Raw genomic sequence first — 20,978 nt, 5'->3', positions numbered from 1 at the left:
GAAAAGTAGACACTAAAGCCATCCCGTCTCCTAAAACGCTCAAAGTGGCCCGACGGCTGCCCGTATGCTATTCAGCCCGAACGTACCACCTAGATAAAAAAACAACAGGGCGACATGGCCGCTCTGGACATGCCCGCCAAATCAACATCATCATTGCGTGAACATCCCATCGTGTACGCCTGCATTTTCGTCAAACATGGCGTGCCGTTGATTTCGAAACGAGAAAGAGTACTGGAGTTGTGTCGCTCACGTCGTCGGTCGCACAGCCACGTATATGTGTCCGGTATTAGCGGTGGTGGGGTTGGCGTATGTCGAGCGAGAGCATTATTGAGGTGACAGGACGACCGATATCGAAAAGCTTCCAGTACGCTCCCAAGCTTCAGAAAGGTAAAGGACGTGATTGTAGAATGTACAAGACTTGCACATGCTCGTGCCGCATGCAGAAGTCGTATATCATGAGACTCAAAGCCCAGGACATGGTGTATAGGAACAGTGGTTCCACGAAGCAAATGGTCGTAAAAGTCGTGAATGCCGAAACGTGTTGAGATGTAGACAAGAGATAAAATCAGAAGGAAATGTAAACACAAAGAAATAGGAGGGAGCGAAAAGGTGGCGTCTGGGTCGCCTCGAACCGTTGCGTTCCGATTGGAGAGTGCCTGAGAGATGTCGGGGTGCCATGTTGTGTGTTGCTTCTGAAAAGACCGCTCGCTCAATGCCACGAATTCGCTGGAGATAGAGGCCAAACCGCCTTCTAATGTGGGAACCGGCAGCTGACCACCCAAATGCTTGCGCGAAGGTTATCCCATTACCGTCTGGCACGCTGAGCTGACATGGTATGCGCACGCTGGATGCCAGGATTGGGATCAGCGTAGTTGCCGCCAACCGCGCCACCCTCCATGGTCTTGCGCCTCTTGAGACCGCCCATGTCGTCGCCTTGGACACTGTCGGGGCGGTATGGGTCCTGGTCTTCGTCGTCGCGACCGCGTTTACCCGAGTTGTTGACGCCGTTTGTAGGAGGATATCCTTGACTGGGATATTGCGATACAGCCCCAGGTCCCTGGTAAGCGTCGTGAGGTGCGTTACCGTTGGGACCACCTCGGGGGTCACTCATAACGTTGTAAAGATTGCTAGAGGGCGGTGCCTGGCGCTGCGGCGTGGGGTAGCCCGAGTTCCATTGAGGCTGACCTGTAGCTGCCGACCGAGGCGTGGCTCGTCCGGACCCGTTCTGATGAGGTGATCCTGTCATCTCCGGAGAAAGGTGAGCGTGGTCGGGGTGCATAGCACCTGGAGCACCGTTGGGAGTGTAGCCGTACGGGCCCCTGTTTCCATTGTATGGAGCGCTAGAGTGAGTGTACTCATTGTCGTGGTCATGGTCTCCCTCACTTCCAGCCTGGGGAGGAGCCACCTGCTCACTTCCCTGTGGCATCATTCCATCAGCTGGCTTAACATCGCCCTCATCTGGCACATCGCTGATGCGGGATGGCGGTGCCATCTCTGTCTTTGGGTAAGAGCCGTCTTGACGGTATGCCATCATGGGCTGTCCTTGCGCATATTGGCCTGGTTGCGAGGGTGGTCCCGAGTACAAGGGCCTGGAGCCATCGAAGCTTTGACCAGAGGCGTAGGACATACCTTGCTGAACAGCGCCAGGAGGAGTGCTTGCAGGTGTGGTTGGTACGGAGCGCGTGTTGCTCAGTCCGGTGTCAATTGACAATGGCTGACCGCCCTGAGCATTTTGAACGTTGCTACCGTTCCACTCATAAGAGCTGCCTTGGTTGCCCATGCCCATGATGCTCGAGGCACTTGTAGGAGGAGTGGGGAAGGTGTGAGCTCGGTCGATGCCTGGACGACCTGACGAGGGATGTGGCTGGATAGCGTGCGGTGGCTGAGACATGGCAGCACCAATCGGGTTGCTCATTGAGTGATGATGATGGAGCGAAGGAGGTTGCGACGCCGCCGGACCGGAGAGGTATCGCTGATGTGTCTGCATCTGGTCAGGTCTTCGGTTGCGGTCAACAGCAGCCATGGCAGCGCTTCCTACACTTGCCCTCGTCTGGTTCGACGGATGGTAGAGCAGTGCTCCAATGTCGTGAACGAACAGAGGATATAGCTGCTCGGTGATTTTCTCCTTGTTTGCAAACTCAAGAGCCCGTTCGAAGGGAATCCTGTTTCGTGTTAATACGTATTGACCACGTTCAGAGTTATGGCACCTACCAGACACCCTTGAGATGCATCGGGCCAATCTTAACGACATGGCGCGTCTTTTCGCTCTTCAGTATGCCGTCTCGACGACCTCGGGTCATTCCCGCAACGTTCAGAAGCTTGGTACCGTTGATCATGTGATTGTCTGCAGTAGTTTAGCTTGCCGTTTCTCCAGAAGAACAGATCCACCAGTGCATCTCACCTTCACGACGAGCAACGCATACGCCTTTTGCTTCGACCTGGAAGCATAGACTACCTTCGTCCTCCCAGAGCGTGGCAGTTACACGAGGCTTCATTCCTGGTGGAGCGACCTGGCCAGTGTGATCGAATGTCTGAGATGGATAGCCCTGCGAACCAGCTAGGGATGACGTGGGCGCACCAGAGGACATGGCTGGAGAAGTTAGTCTATATCATATGGTGCGTTCGGTGTCAGACTCACCCGGAAGCTGCAGCGTTGAAGGCACCATTGCAGGGTTCATTGAGGAAGACGCAGGGATTTGCGAAGGAACACCAGTAGGGTATCCGTACGGGTATCCAGGCGGGCCTTGGCTGTACTGGTGTTGAGGTTGCATCATTGAAGACTGCTGTTGTGGGTATGAGTAATGCGACAGACCCGAAGGGGGAGCTGAAGCTGGGGCGTGTGTAGCGGTAGCCATGTGTGGTTGATGCACGTCAGCATACGATTGCATCTGGTTCATGCTGTTGTAGCCGCCTGGAGCAAAACCGTATCCGTCCTGGGTACCGAACGGCGAGCTCTGGACAGAATGCGCGTTCGCGGACTGAGGGTCACGATTGAGAGACTGGGGAGTCTGCTCGGGGGACGGCGTTTTGAAGCCGGAGGTTTGACCGTTGATCGATGCCGCGTAAGATGTCTGGGATCCTGCGCTTCCACCAACCACTGAACCAGAGCTAATGGAGTCACCTCGAGGTGATGAGGAGTTGGACGAGGCGCTGGGATGCGACTGGATCTGGGGCAGGGCTGGCAGACGCTCGTTCGACACTGCAGGCTTGGGCGTGTAGTGGGACTGGTACCAGGTATCAACAGGGCCGCGAGCGTGGACCGACGAGATCGATGGGAGCTCCAGCTTTACGGTATTGACGTGTTTTCGCGTGGACGAGGTTTGTGTTCGACTTCGAGAAGCTCTTCGCGAAGATGCTCGAGTCAGTCCTCTCGATAACCGAGCGTATTGTTGTGCAAGAGCAAGCTGTCGACGTTCACAAGGCTAGATTGCAGAATCTGCGCACGTAACCGACAGACGATAGCTTGCTGATGTTATAGATTGCCGCAGAAGGTTGACGGGGCGAATAATCTTCACCGCAAGTTAGTTGTTTGCTTCTCAAAGGTGAGGTCGGTCAACTGCAGCGGGAACCAACGAGACGCGGCCAAACACGTGTGCAAACAAGACCAACTGGAAATACAGATTGGAGGACGCAGCGAGAGCAGTCAAGTAGGACAGGTTGTGCCGAATCGATCGGGGTAAGAGAGCGCAGTGTTGGTGATGGTGAATGGAGGGACTGACCAGAATGTATTGACAGCGGGCAGACGCGACGCAAAGCTCAAAGCAAGAGTGAAGCTGCGGGACGAAATCGAACGCTGCAAACAATGCTGGATTCTCAAAAAGCTAGTCGTTACGTCGTTGCAGTCGTGAAGCAGGGAAGCGCTGGTAGTCGGCAATGCTTTTGACGCTGGTTTTCAAAACACGCAAAGGGACGAATTGACAAATGCCGGCCTGGAAGAATAGCTGGATATGGCAGTTCGGGATCGAAACATGTGCTGCAGGGTTGGCGTGGGCGATATCGTCGTGAAGGGTCGTAATGTCGTCGCGCTTCGTTAATGCGGGCCGAGCTGTATCGATACTGATAACCGCTGCACTTGCCAGAAAACACTACGCGCAACACGCGTCAGTACTCGTTTGAGTGCACGAAAGAAGATTAATTGTGTTCAGTGTAATCAATAAGCGGCCGTCTATGAGAGGTAAACAAGGAAAGCCAACAGAAAGGCTTCTTCGCAGACTGCGGTGGGGAGGCGGAGGGTTTAGAGGCGGAGGTGGTTGGGATGGGACCTCTGATGCTAGTGCTGGACCAACCAGACAAGGCGACAGATAGGCGAGAGAGCTCGGAAAAGCCAGGCGGCGAGTCCGGCAGCACTCGAGACTGGCAAAGAAGAAGAGAGTGGTTTAGATCCGGTTTACTCACCAAATTCTTCAACGAACGAACGCGAAGAGTGACAACGACGCTGGTGGTTTGCTTGCGTGTGGAGAAGGAAGTCGTTCTTGACGGCGGTGCTGCAGGATTCTCTGCAGCGCTCGACAGCAGGCAGGCCGCAGCTAAGAGGGCTGACCGAGACAGGCGAGCAACGCACGCCCCGCAGGATAGTCTGTTCGAGGTGGCCGCTTCTTTTGCAGACGGCGTGTCCAATGCTTCTACACTGTCAGTGCGCGATGGGCGTCGCTGGCAAGTTGTTCCGTAGAGACAAGCTGTAGCTGCGTGAACGGGCCGGCGCGAGTTTGCAGAAGCGGCTCAAAAGACAGGCAATGCAGTCGAGATGAAGCCGCAGCAGCGCGTGAAGCCAGAAACCGGTGCGCCCAAGGTGCAGCTTCTGTACTGTACCTAGAGACGGGTGGTGGAGATCTTCTGGGGACTCAACGCTGCACACACACGAGCCGCCGCGAGCACACAATCTAAAATCACTTCGGGCTTGGTGGGAGTGTGAGAGGACACGATGGCATGGGGGTGGCCCGGCTTGCGCACCCAGCCTGGACCCGCGAGCAACAATCCCGTGAAAGGCAGGCCGTTTCGCTCAAGGCGCACAGACTCCACCTTGGAGCATGCTGACTGGGCTGATCCGCCGACGGTGCGGTTGACAAGGGCGCTGGATGGAGAACAAGATGACAGGGACAGGGCTGCGAGGCTATACCGCGACGACCACTATGCACGCAAGCGAGCGTGCTGTGGTAGGACTCTCGTGCCAGCCACCACCCTGGCCCAAGAAACACGACAGCAGACGCATCGTCTTGCACGCTCGTTGCCACGGATGCCTCTGGGGGACCGTGGGGAAAGACGGCTATTCCTGCTCATCGCCCTCGATACAGTACAGCTTCCAAGACAGTGACGATGACATGACTGGCAAGGATGGTGGGCTCCAAGTTTAGCGGGCGCCTACTTTTTTTCACCAGTGTGCCGCTTCCTGAGGCATCGGATGGGCTCCCGATGGGGATAACACGGCTGAATAGATTGGGGCCATTCAGAGTAGCCGGAGATATTTGACGCGCTGCGCAGATACACCTAGTCAGTGATGAAATGATAGGGAACAGTCTGGCAAGGGCTGCAGGCTTTGACTAAGCTGCGCCGGACCGCGTTGATGCGGAGCATGGCCCAGAAACGCATCCCAACAAGCGATCGGAAAGCCCCAGGTCAAACGTCTGGGTCCATATCACGCACAGTCGGCTGGCGGTGCTGAGTGGCCCGGCTGGCGCGATGATTTGCACTGCTGCGAGTCAGAGCGGGACGCTTGGTAGTGCTCACTGAGACGAAAAAGCAGAGAGAGACACTGCAGCACTGCCGGCCAGCCACGCTCGCTCTGAAACGGGCTCAACTGCCGCGGCACGCCCGCTATGGGCTGACCCAATTTCGTCATCTCTTCCTCCTTCACGGCGGCACTCGATGCTTTGGGCAGGACGTAAATGAGATTGAGCTTCCTGAGTGTCTCTCGACACCCTGACGCCGTGCAAATTCCCTACTCAGGCTAAATGGGCGCCATCCAACTGTCGCAGGGATGCGCCCGAGAGCGAGCGGGATAGACGGACGGTAGGCCGTGCAAGCCAGCTGGCTGTCTGGTCTGGTATTGGTCAGACGTAGTATGATTGGCTGTGTAGTCGACGGTATGGACTGAGACCAGCGTCTATCACTCTCATGAGCTTATCCACTCAACAGTCTAGACACGCAAGACATGAAGCGAGCATGTGAAGCAAGTGCAACGTGGAGACTCGAATGTGTGCGACAGCCATGTCATGTCCGCGGCGTCGACTATCGATGCTGAAAGCCCTCCACACTGCAATCGAAAGACAAACGTGCCGACAGTAACACAGGCTTAGGCTTGACGTTGGATGTGGGCGCCGCAGGGTTTGATAGGATGTGTGCTAGTTGCGGTGAGTAGATGCGCTGGCGACGCTAGCCATAACCAGCCTTGCCAAGTCATGGTCACGCTTTCTTACTGCGCCCTCAACAGCCACCCGCACTACCGCACTGTGAGTGCGACTGAATATTCATCGTCGTGTCTCGCGGTCGGAATTTCTCGACCCAGTATCCTGGCCTTGATCTAGCACAGTACCACAAGGGCACTCTTTTCCGCCAGCTGAAACAGCAATACGGCCAGACGCCTCCTTCGCCGCAATCCTCAAAGCGACGAACGCCCGGCGATGTCACTGCGTCACGGGACTCGCAGCACAGCGCACGGGAGAATCCGCTTCCATCCCTGCTCAAACCATGCGAACGGTGACAGCCTCGACTTTGGTACTCAAAGCAGGCCCAGCCACTTGACAGTTGGCACCTGTCCTGCCCATGTTATCGCCTCAGGCGCCAAACCAACTGTTCGCATCCATCTGATCCCCCTGCTAGCTACGGAGCGTACACTGGTGCTCCTACGACCAATCCTCCCCGTGTTTCCTTGCAACATGTGGTCTGGAGTCTGGTCGAGAACAACATTCCCGCACACCTGTACCACTACTGATGGTATCAGATGAGGGCTGTGGGAGCATATCGCATCATCAGTCGATCCTAGCCAACATTAGACAAACCATGTCAGGAACTCCACTACAGTCTGGTGGCACAATTGCTGGTGCTTGAATCACATTAATGGTAAACGGTAGGACTAGAAGCTCAAGCGACCCGCACCGTATTACCATGTGCAAGTCTTCATTCAAAGAGCTATGCGCACTATCTCTTTACTGAGGCGCAGTCACACCCTCGCCGCGTGGACTACCGTGTCTAGCAGATATGCACAGGTGTAAATAAACGTGCAGTGCAGCCGGCGCGATGTGGGAGCGGATCGTGGAGAAAGGCCCGCGCCTGTCTCTACCTCTTACTTGCTGACCACCACTAGATTGGCAATCGGAACCGGCAACATAGCGTGTCAGAATAAACACAGCCTTTGACCGATCTAGACAATAGCCCAGAAGTGTCTGCCTCTCAGCACATGACAAACGTTCTATTCTCGATCCTCCGACAGGGTTCAAGGGAAGGGCGACTCCTGTTGTATCAGCCTTAGCTCCCTCGAGCATTGTGTTCTCGTGTAGTGGCCACGCAGTGGGGTCTGTGTACATTCCTGTCCAACTGGCAATAAAGCGCAATCTGGACTCGGGCCACAGTTCTCTGTATCCCCGGAGGAACGCGTGCCATACATCCGGTCTACATCGACTAACGAGCTGATCTCCTTCTCATTCAAGAACGTGGCTCTAAGGAAAACAAAAACCCTTTACGGTTTTCACGTTGAAGACCATCTCGAACACCTGTACGAACGTTCCTGCAGCGTGAGGCAATCCCGCGATGCGGCCACGCTTGGGACAATCTAGCCGTCGATTGGATAAAGCCGCGTATGCAGCAAGCCGCACCTGCATATGCATGTGATGTAGGGTATCCCTGCGTAGTCTTAGCCAAGCTGGTGCCCCTCACCTTTCCACGATCATAGCTCGATCGAACTGTTGGAAGATGGCCTTCACGTGCGGTTGCACTGACAATCTCACGTCTCCGCTTGATAGCACACGAGTGCGAAGCCACAGTCGTTGATACACTGAAGGATATTGAGTTCTACCGCGACGGCCACTCTCGAGCCTTTGCTCCATATTGATCAGCATCACATCCTCGCTCAAGCGTTCAGATAGGCGTCGGGCTACCAATCACCATTGGCCACGTCAGGAGACAGCAGAGCCGTTATCGGGGTATCGACGGAGCAAGTAAGCCACGACCGCTCCTTGCAGCTCGTGGGGTGTGACGTCCCTCTGCGATTGGTGGGTCGACACGCTCACCGGTCTGGCTTCATGGGTTTTCGCCCCACCCCTTGTCACGCTCTATGGACGACTCGCTTGTTGCGACGTTCTCTAGCGTCTTTTCGATTACACTCCAGATGCTCTTCGATGCTCAACAAAGTTCGACAATGAACAATCGAAGTGAGGGGTTCATTGTTCGGTTGAGACGACTACCCGTTTTGCCGGCAACAAACATCTTCTACAAGCGAAGGCCTCACCGCTCTTCTATTCTTACGTCTCGGATCTTCAATGGTAGGCGGAAGCAATCTAAAAGCTTGCTGGCGAGCTAGGGTGAGGTAGACGGCGGCCGTGCTCCCCCACTGCGCCGCACGCTCAGTGTACATCCAAAATGCCGGCAGCGACACGTTGAAGTCGTCACTCGAGTCAGGATGTGGACGGTAGGCAAATCTGTCGACTTCCGCCTCCATGCAGCATCTCAACGGCAGCCAAAAGCAGGTTGCCATCTCGCAGCAGCAGAGTCGCTTGTTGTTAGGGCGGCGTATAGCCCGCACGACATACCTGCGTGCGTCAATTGTATGTCTCGCCACAATTCAGGGTACACTACAGTATGCCCCACGCTATGAAGCGAATCGTGACTATCAATAATTCGGTTTGAGGAACATACGTTCTAAGAAAGGCCTCAGCGCGACTATGCATAGACAGCGATGGATTTCCACGGGTGCATTCAACCTACCGCGGCGTCCTTCGTGCATTGACCGTCAAACCCAGCTGTACGGACACATAACGTCCCGGTATAACACTGCGGAAGCGGCTGTATGCACATTCGCATGGCCGGTTTCAATATCGATGCGCCATAGTTGGCCTCTTGTTTATCCAAAGACGCACTTTCGCCGGGCAACAGGCGAACAGATGACGGGTGCACGCGCTATAGCGCTATCTACCAAAAACACGCCATCTACTGTGTCTTCTCAATACCATGGCCAGCTCGCTAAAGAAAGCAAACAATATCACCCGCGACCTTGTCAGCGGGCGGCTGGATAAATCAACATATTCGCTTAGAAGCATTGTCAATATACCTCAGCAGCATCGGCAATATGACGGTATTCTACAGATCGCGTCCGAGGGTCTCTGAGAGAATGACTGGCGCGGTTTTCAGCACATCCTCGTTTCCTCAGAGTCCTTGAGTCGCCTAGCGTATTCTGATAGGTAATCAAGACTAGCAGGTCGTGTTGTCGTATCCGAGCAAAGAAAAAAAAACTCAAGCCGAGTTGCTTTTGGCCGAACCTCTAATCCGTCGCTATGCGAGCGGACTACGCACCGAATTCAACGGGCTATGACGCCCAGGCCCAGACTAATTCACGCCAAAGCGTTACTAGAGGTTAGATACGCGTCAACGGTGGACCACTCGCAAGATCCTCGAGCTTCTCCATCGCTATCCGAATACACCGAAAAGAACGTGCTCGACCTGCCATCCCGGGATACGCCGGGGTGGCTGGAAAACATTGGCTGATCCGTTGTGAAAATCTCTGCATGCATTGCGGGCCGAGATAAGTCGCGCTTTGATCGTGTCGCAGTCAACGGTCGTAGTTCATTTGGTCACGTTGAAGTTGTTTGAGACTTGCGCCTGTTTGTGGCTGGGTTCGCATTATGCGAACCACGGTACCAGATGGCATAGCGCCATGCTACCATCGAGCTCGCATGTAAATTTACGTCTACACATCCTGCGAACACCAATACTAGGTCTATGCCCATTGACCCCGCACCAGAGACGGCAATGTCGGATGTTGACCACCGACTTTCCCCACGCGTAGGGACTGTCCTGCCCCAAACGTACACGCAGGAAGTGCGTATCCACGCATTGGGTCCCAAGGCTTTCCTTTGTTGACATCAACGAGATGTAGTGATTTTGGAAAACAACATCACCGTTAGCAGCTTCGTTCCAATTCGCGGAATGTAGCATTCTCCGATAACCTCGGCTTGCATTACGTGTCTCATTGCAACATCATCATTCTATACGGCCGGCTATTGCTTCGCCCCAGCACACTCCGAATCACTGTACCAGATCCATGAAACAAGCCTGGCTAAAGCCTGAAACACACAAGTTCTCAGTGTTTCTACTACGGTAAACCAGCACACTCCTCGTCCGCAATCTCCTGCGAACATGTGTTGCAGATCAAACACTCGATGTTGCAAACTAGACGATGTCATGTTCGAAAGCAGGACGGGTGTATCCCTCCTGTCGAGTAATTTACGTGCGTCGCGGGTCGGCTCTGCAGATTTGACATGTTCGGTATGTGCTCTGCCTGCATTGCAGAGGCGTGCATGCGCAGCTTGCTCGTGTCAGATGTTGCAGGAACTATGCAGCGGCAACCTTGCTCGTGGATGTTGTAAACATGTAGACGGCTGGCATCACGTGCAGTGAGTTTACTCGCATGGTTAATCTGGCAGTGCGCACAGCGTGTCATGCCTCTATCACTTACTGTTGCCTCTAAATGTTTGGTCATATTATTCTGCGAGTGGCGATTCCAGTCCGTCCATCCTTCAACATGAGAACGTGATAGTAACAGAATGACGAGTCTTGAGTTTTCCTGTATGTGATGTCTGCGGGAGTTTCGACTATCCGGGCCCTCATTCGACAAACATCGAGTTGCGCCTACTTCGATAAGCACGAAACACGGGCAGCCCCGCATAATGTGCGCCTCCGCGCCTCCGTCTATAGAGTAGAACTCCTGTGCTCTCTCAGCTCCATTAGCAGGCTCGTAATTATAGTCATCGACTCTGCATCATCGAGCAATGATCATCACATCGATACTCTGTCTTGTCTTTACACATTTCTTCGTCGTAACCCCTTTCTACCAACTATCTCGCAACTACCTCTCCGCACGCAAGACTGGCTTACGCATCATAATCAGCCCAATCACCCCACATACCCTTCAATGGCGACTACTCACCAGCCTTTGCGGGTCGTATTTGCAACAGTATCGATGGTTTCGTGCCATCGACTGGACATGTTGTTGGCAAGACAATGACAGTTTACATCAAGAGCTAGGTCTCTGCTTCATTATCGTGGCGCCAGGGCATAATGTACTATGTACCAGTGATCCGAAGACAATTGAACATGTGCTTAAGAAGTGGAGGGAGTTTGTGAAGCCTGATAACGTTAATGGTGAGCAGTACAACATATGAGAGATAGAAGTTGATCAAGAGACTTATTATCAGCTACAGAGATTCTGGGCACTTTTGGACAAAATGTGGATACGGTATGCACCTTAACCTCCCTACATCAGCAATTTTTGTTGTTGTATTCATGTAGGCGTTAGTGTGAACTGACGTGCAAAGTCAAACGGTGACGACTGGATTCGCCATCGCAAACTCACAGCGCCATGCTTCAACGAGCGAGCCTCCGCCACTGTATGGAGCGAGTCAATGCGACAGTCGAAGATCATGATAGAGCAATGGCTCTCGTCATCAGATGGCAAATGGAAAAGCATGATCAAGGATACCAGTACTTTGGCACTAAATGTCATTTCTTCAGTCGCTTTCGAGAACACCGAAGTCAACAAACCAACACCGGGTCACGCATTGTCACTCCGCGACACGCTGGTGACAGTCATGAGTACCTCGATCTCTCCAACTATGGAGGGTATTCTGCCCTTCTTACAGTTTCCAATACTCCAGTCGCTACTGCCGAGCGATGTCAAAGATCTTTTACAAGCTATGAACGAGTTCCGACAATACATGAATGAAATCATAGTAACAGAGCGAGAAGCGATGACGAGCGGGCAGACTAGAGTATCTGCTCTTATCAGCACACTTGTTGAAGCTAGTGGCCAAGTCAAGACTGAAAGTAGAGCGTCAAAAGCCAGACTCTCAGATACTGAGCTTAGAGGCAATATCTTCGTCTTCTTGGTCGGTGGTCTGGAGTCTACGTCCATCACTCTTTCGTATGCGATAGCTTTACTGGCTGTGCATCCTGATATCCAGGACTGGGTGGTGGAAGAGTTGGACGAAGTACTGAGTGACAATGTAAATAGTGAGATGGAGTATGTCAGAGTGTTTCCGCGGTTGAAGAGGGTCATGGCTGTCATGGTACGTCTTGATTTGTTGGTCGCTCTTGCTATTCCAAACCCTCCACGTATAGTTGAATGCTAATGATGCTGCAAGTACGAAACGCTACGTCTCTACGGCCCTTCACCACCTCTTCCTCGGTCACCTTTTCCAGCTAACTCTCAGCCTGCCGTTCCAATGACACATACCAGCACCGAGGAAAGTACCAAGTCTACAAATCTACCTGCTAACACTCAAATCATGCTTAACTCTTGGGCCTGCCAAACCTCATTTACAAATTTCCCTGATCCAATCACGTGGAACCCGAAGCGCTGGATTCAACCACACCTCTCTGAGACCACCAAAAAAGCTCTTCCAGCGACTCTAGCTGCAGAAGAACTGAAGCACCCAACGGGTGGTAGCGGTTTCGTCGCTTGGGGTACTGGGTCGAGGATATGTCCTGGAATGAAATTTAGTCAAGTGGAGTTTTGCAGTGTACTGAGTACCGTTTTGAAAGGAACCAGAGTGGAGACAGTGTGTGGGGAAGACGAGGAAGTGAATACGGCCAGGCAAAAGGTGATGGACATTCTAAAGGACTCGTGTGCGGATCCGCTGCTGCTGCACGTGAGACAACCGGAAAAGCTGGAACTAAGGATCTTCAAACGCTGAGGCATATCGATGGGTTTAGCCTCGAGCTTAGGAGTCATTGAGTCCTGGCCAGTATATCTCATCGATTATGGATGGTCAATAACATGTATGCGTCAAATGATATTGTATCAGTCTTTACCAAATCTAAAGAAAAGAGCGGCAAATGCAACGTACAGTACTGAGAAACATGACCTCCGCTAAGCTGAATCATTTGTAGTTCTTCTCTCACGAAGTCTCGCACCCCATACGTCTACGTTCCGACGGGTCGATGCCTTACCTCGTCTCGGTTTCCATACGCTCATAGTCGGATCCAGTCGGCCCTCCATCTCTTTGTCGCTCAACACGCCTTCCACAAACTTCCAAGTATCCGTCACGACGATGTACTCGACTTTGTCCCCAGTACCATGATGGCTCCATGTTTCTCCACCTAGCTTGCTTGTGCCCTTCCATTTCCATTCCTCTAGTGCCGTATTTTCGGCACTAAGGTATCCTTCCAGCTTGTTTGCTTGAAACATTTCGCCTTCCCTTCTCACGGGAAGCTTCCATTTCTTGTTTCGTTCGACTATGCGCATCATCTCTTCTTTCTTCCAACTGAGTGTTTCGTACTCAACCTTGAGTACGCGGAGCCCTGGATTTCCTTCAAAATAGCGCAGCCATCCTTCATTCATACGGAGTGGTTCATTGTCTTCCCAGAACCACCAGTCTGAGTATCGGATGGTGATAGTAAGCTGAGTGGGCCGGAACTGCGGTACTGAAAAGAGATAGAATAGCTGTGGCCCGTCTTCGAGCCAGAACATTTGCGTGAAGAAACGTACTTTCTGAAGCGACTGCGCCGCCTGTGGAGTCAGGTCTCTGAAGAATCTCTCGCACGCCGGGGTGCATGTGCGGCCACTGGGTCCGCGGTCTGTACCATGAATGTCAGTTTTGGCATCCGATAATAGAAAGAGACAGCATACTAAACCAGAATGCGTACTCCAATTCTCTCAGAAACACCTTCTGGCCTTCCGTGTACGCCAATCTGCACGTGCGCAAAAGCGCACTACTACCCTTGAGCGGTCCTGAGAAGCCCGGCCTGTACCAGTACGAGTCTTCCGGATATGCTGCTGCGTCGTCTTCATACTGCATGAGTGCCAACTCGAATATATTATTACGGATCTCGCCTGGCAGGACGTCAAAGAGTGGGCTTTGAGGCTGTAAGTTGGAGGGTAGTGAGATAGGACTAGACATCATTGTGAGAGCTGCACAGGGTTATCGCTCAGGATTTATCGTGGATAAGAGTCGTCTGAAGGACATGATGAGTTTATGTACCGCAGTCTGGAGGTTGTAGCATCAGGTCTAGGCTGATGGTTGCCTGCGGCTAGTGGGGCTGATCTGATTAGCGGCCTTGCCCAAGACTTGTAACCAATAGACACCCGCTCTAACAGCCGCAGACCCACAAGGTGGTCGAATGCAGACATCCCTTTGATGTCGGTAAGGGATGTTGCGGTAAAAGAGAGGAAAACAGTATCCCAAAGGTCGATTCTGTGTCCTTACCAGAGATCGGGGGTACGGAGAGAATATGCAATGAACAAGGTGCGAATATGATGAGTACCTAGGTAGAACTGGCATTATCACTGGACGATATCATGCACTTTGAGTCAAGAACGAGTACCTTCCAAGGTGTAGGACAATACGTGGTGCAATTACCGAAGGATTTACTACCTAGGTAGTACACACATCACAGCGGGGAGAGCCTGAACTGTCTATGCCAGGTTAGTGTATCCAGAACGACAACGTTGTGGGATCTGGGAAATGCTGCGAACTCATTACACACTGGTCCAACTGCTAGATCAGTATCATGAATGCTCTGGACAACCAGGTTTGAAGCTTGTTCAGCTGTGGGACGATGCATACGATCACCTATATGAACATCCGGATGCGAATGACGCTGAGTATGCCTGTGAAAACGATCAAAAAGAATGGCGACAAGTCTTCGAGGTGGATGATTCAATATTTGAACGTGCGAAGAGCTATGGCATGCGGGTAGAGAGGGTGCAAGATATAACCGCATGGAAGAAAGGGCAGGGTGGTGTAGACCGGTAAAGACAAGGCGTGGGCACAGTGAATATGAACTCGCTAACCAGCAGCCGGGTAAACTCTGGGCGAACGAGCAAGCTTCGGGGGTCGCAAAGCGAACGATGCTTTCGGGTGCAATACAAGAATCCCGAGTGGTCGCAGAGCTGGGCTGTTATCGTGAAGAAGTTTGTACAAGCTACAAGTTCATGCAGCGAACTCCACACCATACCGTGGTAGAAGCCGCCATCACGTAACAATAAATGGATGCAGCTCAGAACACAGCCAATATACGCGTGCTGAATAGTAACCTCTACATACCGGTGCCATAGTATATTTTCCCCCTATCCAGGAACGTGGATCTTGTATTGTAGCCTAGAGGTCTTCGCCGTGGAATCGCATCTTCAAGTTCTCTATGGTGCGGTGAATACATCCGGTTTGGACTTTGGGTCTCATTCTTTGGTACAGTGTGCTACGAACATGGGAAAGTGCGTGTCATGGAGCAGCTGAAGCGCAGCAAAGACCTTCTTCCCACTTTATGACTGTTCAAGCTTGTGTATTACTGTACTGTAGTTAGCTCGCTCGAGTGCCATATAAGAGAGAAATCTACGCTTCCTTCCTTCTAATCAACACTTCACTCTCATACCACTTCGCAATACTTGTCTACACTCTCTTCAAGTACCAGCATTACCAGAACCCTGACAAAACCTAAACAAACCATCAACACAAGGATGTCTACCTTTACACCATTCTCCAGGCTCCCCATGGAGCTCCGTAATCTCGTCTGGCAAGCGAGCAAGCCCACGACAGCAACCGTCGAATTCGACGAAGATGAATACCAGGTCACAAGCATTTCACCACCATCCGCCCTTCTCACCACCTCAAAAGAAGCGCGGGCCACAGCGCTATCCTTTTCTCTCCAAAAATTCTCCATCTGGGGCCCAGAAGACTGGGAGGATCTGGCCGTAGATCCCGAGAACACGATCCTAGAGATCGTCATCAGACCGTCAAAGTCCGCCTCTCTAAACATCACATGGGCCGACATCTGGGGTGTACTGGGCGCTGTACTACCAGCCACAAACCGCCTCCACATCGTATGCAGTAAGCCTGAGCGACTAGTCAGGCTGTATATGGCAGAAGAAGCAGAGTACCTTGGTGTGGGCCAATCCTGCGTCGAAGGCGGTTTGTTCAACAACGCCGAAACCGTTTCGGGTGAGCGAAAAACCCGTGAATCACTACATGCGCACCTCACGGTTACTGCTAGCAAGCACACCGTTGAAGAAATCGACCAGAACGCCTCTGAAAAAGAGGTTACTGTTTGGAAGATCACCGACCAAGACACTTCGGACGACTTTGGGCATGAGGCCAAGATTTCCACCACCAGGGGCTTAGCGCGCGTTGAGGTCGACAAAACCTCATACCTGTCTGTAGAGCAGCTCCACAATGCTGCGAGGACCTTCGCTCTGCCTGCTCGAGAGGGGATGGAAGGGGAGGTGTCAGAGGAGGTATCAGGGGGCGAGGAGGGACAGGTGGTAAAGTCAGGGGTGGAGCTGACTGAAGATGCTGTTGCGAAGCATCTGGAGGAGTGTGCAAGACTGTGGGCGCCTAAGCCAAAGGACGTCAACTGGGACCCGGAGGGCAGCGTTGCAGCCGAGGAGAACGACACCGTCTGGAAGTGGCTTATGTAGTAGTCTCGCGATACTTTTGGGTTGGCTTTGGCAAAGGAGAATTACATGACTTACTCCTGGCTGAAGTTTAGCGCTTCGATTTGGCACTGGTGCGCGATGCGAGATACTCCCTGCACCATCATTGGCCGTGCTTGCATTTTGTCTAATAGCAGTCTGATTCGAAACACCTCATCTTCTGATATCGTGACATCTTTTATGTCTACACTATCGGGTTATAAAACCCGAACCTGTTCTCTGGATCCCACTCATTCTTCAGCTTGGCTAATTTCGTAAGCCTGTCATCGTATCCATACATCTCGGGCTTACTCTCCTCCCCATTAGCGTAATTCACATAGCAGTGTCGTTTTTCGTCGCTCTTGTCAAGGCCCATATACAGCGCATTGCGCATCGCACGTGTATATGCATAGGCGTCTTTAGTCGTCTGCGCATCATCGCCAGCCCACCACAGCACTGGAGACGCGAGGATTGGATACTCACGTTCCTCGGGTGGCATTGCCGTGGAAGCTGTTTCAACAGCCCGTACACCTTGCATGCCGTAGTTCTCCAGCAAGGTGATGGAAGTATTAAAGCGGGGATCGGCTGTGATGTTACCGAATATTGTGAATGCTTTACGGACACCTTCAAGATCCCAAGCAGGTAGCGAGACGCCGGCTCCTGCAATATTCTCGTTCCTCGTACAAGCTTGGCTTTGAAGATTGTTTCCAGTCACCGTATAAAGCTCTACGTAGTCGACGTCCGTCGATACTGTGGTCGATACTGGACCGAGCGCTTTGAAACGTAAGGCGTATGGTTCAGCTTCCGCTTCCATGCCCTCGTATATTATATTGTATGCGACGACTGGCTAGTGGAGAGTCAGCATCTGGTACTATGACGTGGGACCGTCTTACATTGATGGGATCGACAGCAGGTATCCTCACGAACACTCCTGTAAGTGCTAGCTTCGTGGGACGTTTTATAGCCGGCTCTTCAAACTCGTTGATCAGCTGGAAGAGCGCCTCAACCTTGTCGGCCGTGAAAACGAGTGAGTAGACAGTCCAGTTGGAAGGGATATCATAGGTCTGGACCTCAAGGCTAGTCACAATGCCAAAATTATGTCCTGCTCCTTGCAGGGCCCAGAACAAGTCGGCATTCGTTGTCCGAGAGGCTTCTACAACTTTTCCGCTGGCAAGAACTACGCGCGCAGAAACGAGACCGTCAAGGGAATAGCCATGTTGGTTCTGGAGCAGACTGTGACCGCCGCCTAACAATGGACCTGCAACCGACACACATGCCGAAAGCCCAGTAACTGGCAACGAGAACGATCAGTATGTGTACGTCTGAAGATATAGGCGTGATCTCACCTGCATACTTGCCCAAGGCGAACAACGAGCGAGTGATTTCGTGTTGCATAGTTCCACCCCCGACCATCGCAGTTTTGCCATTTTGACTGAGTGTTGTAGTGTTCAGTTTCCGCATATTAATCTGAATACCATAGGGCAGTTTATTGAGCGTTGTAGTCCATCCATGGCCCCCTGTCACGGCCAAAAACGGGATGTTGAGACGACTAGCCAATGCGACCGTTGTTTGCACGTCGGACTCTGTCGCTACCTCAACCACCACGTTGTAGTCGGGAGATATGCGTGGAGAAGAGCCACGGACTTGGAGATCGTTCCAACGGGCATCCCATGGGAAGGTAATTGTGGCAGCTTCGGATAGGCGCAGGTTTAATGTAGATACTGCGAGCTTCAGATCGTCTGTTTTGCACGCAGATGAGCTATAAACGACGCACAATAGCCAAGCTGCAACAGTAGAAAAAAGCATAATAGCCAACCACTTGTGCTGACGCTCAGATGGGGAGTGTAGAATGAAGAGAAGAAGACCTCGTGAGATACTGGGCACAAGACATGCGTGTCGCTCTATGTATTGGATTAAGCCTCACAAAGCATCTGACAGGTGCCGACCGTGGGCCAGACGGTACCTTTGCTGCACTGCAAATGTCGGTAAACGGATCACGGACTTCAGCCCATAGTATAACCGTGTCGCTACCGTACCATATCGCTCATTTGACGATCTGGAGTAAAGAATGCGGACTGGCGCACCAGGGTGCCGTAGTGGCGGAAATGTCTTTCGGTGATTGTATCGCTCTTATGCAGTCATACTGTTGCGACTGTTGGATACAGTTAGTCTGGTTATCTGTGTGATGAGCCTGTTGAGCTGATTTGATGCCTGGCGTGCAGGAGTAGGAAGGTGGTAGGGTCCACCTGCCGGGCGTACGCGAAGAAGCTGCCAAGGCGGCAAAGGGGCGGCTCTCCATGGACCGTCAAGAGTAAGTCCTTCCCCATAACATCTCACTGTTCAAGCCCTTTTATCACTTCAATACCGTTACGATACTGACAAGTCAGAGGACAAGAGGTCGATGCACATAATCTCATTGTGTCAGCACTAGAGGATGAGATTTCTAGCATGGTACTTGCCTATCGTTATTGACCTTGCGGATACTCACCAACAGGACATGGTGCTCTATCAATGCAATGTCTGTCTTTGTCCATGCCGTAACGATCTGCATTCAGAACACACGCCAGTCTCCAGGTTAGCAGTGTGAGGAGCCTTTTGAGACACTTTTCGTTTTGACTCGGAGGGCCAAACTTGCTCTCAAACGAGCTTCTATGTTAGCTTTCGCTCGATGGCATTCACGCAACAAGGTTCAATGGTAGGGCCGTTGGATTCGGCACTCGAGACAATCGTATTCATAGCTCTCGCAGGCATGGCATAACGTTTGGCAGAGTATCTCTCATGAGTGTGGTATCTGCTGACGCTCATAGGTTTGCCGGCGCTGAACTCCTGGTCACTATCCTTCTCACCTTCAAATAGTGGTCTGGCAAATACTGCTGTTGCTTGCTCATAGCCACGCTCGAGATTTTGTCTACCGAATTAACGTTTTCCTTGTAAAATCTACTGCATAAATTAATGCTTATGGGGTTATCGCAAGTATTGGGCTGCATTAGGGTTCGCAACCCTCAACTAGTGGTAGCAGCATTGAGAAAGAGCAGATGTCGATATGCAACACAAGGCTTATGGGGCCATGACGCGCTAGCATATACACCCCCATGCATTCAATCGAGTTGACGCTTTCAAAGTGCCTCCATTACAGAGGTCTTCCGAGGTTGAGTTTACACGCAGAGGACTACAAGCTTATGTGGCTCGAGTACCTAAAATCTATCGAACCACTGTTCCAAGCCAGCTTAGAATAGCCTCCGCGCACTCATCAGGCGCTTCTTCAGCCCCAAAGTGTCCAACTCCGTCCCCTAGCCCATGGTTCTCGATCCTTACGCCCTCACCAACCCACTCCCTCCACACATCTGGAAAGCTGAATCTGCTACCAATGCCCGCCTCACTATACAGCAACAACACCGGGACTCTAATCTTCCTTCCCTCTTTCTGATCTTTCTCCTGTTCCTTGACATCCGTCGTAGCGCCCTCCTTATAGTCTTCACAACTTGCTTTCAGCGTATGTTCCTGTGCGAAGAACTCGCCATATACAGTCAGTGCTTCATCAGCCTTTAGCTTCTCGACACCCGTGTTGCTTTTGCCCGACCAAAGCAAGATCATTTCCTGACACCAGTTGGACGGCCCAAAAGCGGTGATCATACGTGTCGCCAAATCCACGTTTGCGAGCAACGGCCAGTGGAAATACCCCGTAACCTCCTTCGCCGCAGTACATGGGGAAGCAAAATGCTGCCATTGTGTTGAAGTCGGGACCTGGTATGGTCAGTATTTTGAAATCTCAATCAATGCATAGGATTGCATCATACGATATCGATTAGACAAACACCAAGGATGTCCAGTCCGTCTACCCCGCTGACGGTAAGGCGGTGCGCAACTCTCGCTCCACGATCGTGCCCGACAAGCACAATCTTCACGTCCCCGTCCTTACTCTTACTCTTCTTGACCTCTGTCTTCAGCGCCTCGAGTACTGCCGTTCCAACACTGAGTTTATCGTTCTGCTCGATTGGTGGACTAGCGCCATAACCGGGCAGGTCCGGAACGAAGAGCGGTGTCTGGGATGGAAACTGGGGGATTAAATGTCGCCACCTGTTCTCGTGTCAGTCTACACCGTGGGGGTATAGAGAGTAGAAAAGAGCAATCACATGTAAGCTGACTGCGGGTAGCCATGGATCAGAACAAGTATGGGATTTCTGTCGTCTGCGTTTTCTAGAGAACGCGTGTAACAGCAGACTTTCTCCTTGTTTACAATGGATTTTGAGAGACCGAGGCTGCTTAGCTTGGTGTCTTGGATCTTGAGGGCAGATATAGATGTCATGGCTGCGACGTAATACGTTTAAATCGAGAAGGTGTTGCTAGAGACCAGAGTATCGAGATG

At 52.2% G+C, this 20,978-nt stretch overlaps 7 protein-coding genes across 7 annotated transcripts; 3 read left to right on the top strand and 4 right to left on the bottom strand.

The window, feature by feature from the left end:
• Window positions 1-805: 805 nt before the first annotated feature.
• On the bottom strand, window positions 806-2,855 carry AA0111_g2346 (Cell pattern formation-associated protein; the record flags this gene model as incomplete). Its single annotated transcript, XM_028648107.1, has 4 exons — window positions 806-2,162; window positions 2,212-2,344; window positions 2,402-2,590; window positions 2,639-2,855. 4 exons carry the CDS (start codon window positions 2,853-2,855, stop codon window positions 806-808), a joined length of 1,896 nt encoding a protein of 631 aa, XP_028509819.1.
• A 1,412-nt stretch (window positions 2,856-4,267) lies between these two features.
• On the top strand, window positions 4,268-4,669 carry AA0111_g2345 (hypothetical protein; the record flags this gene model as incomplete). The annotated part of the gene is made up of 1 exon (XM_028648106.1): window positions 4,268-4,669. The coding sequence occupies one exon, from the start codon at window positions 4,268-4,270 to the stop codon at window positions 4,667-4,669; it is 402 nt and encodes a 133-aa protein (XP_028509820.1).
• Window positions 4,670-11,627: 6,958 nt separating this feature from the next.
• AA0111_g2344 (hypothetical protein) lies at window positions 11,628-12,335 on the top strand (the record flags this gene model as incomplete). Its single annotated transcript, XM_028648105.1, has 1 exon — window positions 11,628-12,335. The coding sequence occupies one exon, from the start codon at window positions 11,628-11,630 to the stop codon at window positions 12,333-12,335; it is 708 nt and encodes a 235-aa protein (XP_028509821.1).
• Window positions 12,336-13,075: 740 nt separating this feature from the next.
• Window positions 13,076-14,108, bottom strand: AA0111_g2343 (hypothetical protein; the record flags this gene model as incomplete). Its single annotated transcript, XM_028648104.1, has 2 exons — window positions 13,076-13,782; window positions 13,835-14,108. The coding sequence occupies 2 exons, from the start codon at window positions 14,106-14,108 to the stop codon at window positions 13,076-13,078; spliced, it is 981 nt and encodes a 326-aa protein (XP_028509822.1).
• A 1,553-nt stretch (window positions 14,109-15,661) lies between these two features.
• On the top strand, window positions 15,662-16,618 carry AA0111_g2342 (hypothetical protein; the record flags this gene model as incomplete). Its single annotated transcript, XM_028648103.1, has 1 exon — window positions 15,662-16,618. The coding sequence occupies one exon, from the start codon at window positions 15,662-15,664 to the stop codon at window positions 16,616-16,618; it is 957 nt and encodes a 318-aa protein (XP_028509823.1).
• Window positions 16,619-16,817: 199 nt separating this feature from the next.
• On the bottom strand, window positions 16,818-18,073 carry AA0111_g2341 (hypothetical protein; the record flags this gene model as incomplete). The annotated part of the gene is made up of 3 exons (XM_028648102.1): window positions 16,818-17,459; window positions 17,506-17,903; window positions 17,959-18,073. 3 exons carry the CDS (start codon window positions 18,071-18,073, stop codon window positions 16,818-16,820), a joined length of 1,155 nt encoding a protein of 384 aa, XP_028509824.1.
• Window positions 18,074-19,813: 1,740 nt separating this feature from the next.
• On the bottom strand, window positions 19,814-20,918 carry AA0111_g2340 (hypothetical protein; the record flags this gene model as incomplete). The annotated part of the gene is made up of 3 exons (XM_028648101.1): window positions 19,814-20,356; window positions 20,410-20,689; window positions 20,746-20,918. The coding sequence occupies 3 exons, from the start codon at window positions 20,916-20,918 to the stop codon at window positions 19,814-19,816; spliced, it is 996 nt and encodes a 331-aa protein (XP_028509825.1).
• Between the last annotated feature and the right edge of the window lie 60 nt (window positions 20,919-20,978).

This window comes from Alternaria arborescens (assembly GCF_004154835.1).
Source record: "Alternaria arborescens strain FERA 675 chromosome Unknown contig_4, whole genome shotgun sequence".
Taxonomy (NCBI): Eukaryota; Fungi; Ascomycota; class Dothideomycetes; order Pleosporales; family Pleosporaceae; genus Alternaria; species Alternaria arborescens.
The sequence above is the reverse complement of the archived record's forward strand: the minus strand, read 5'-3'. Positions and strand labels throughout refer to the sequence as shown.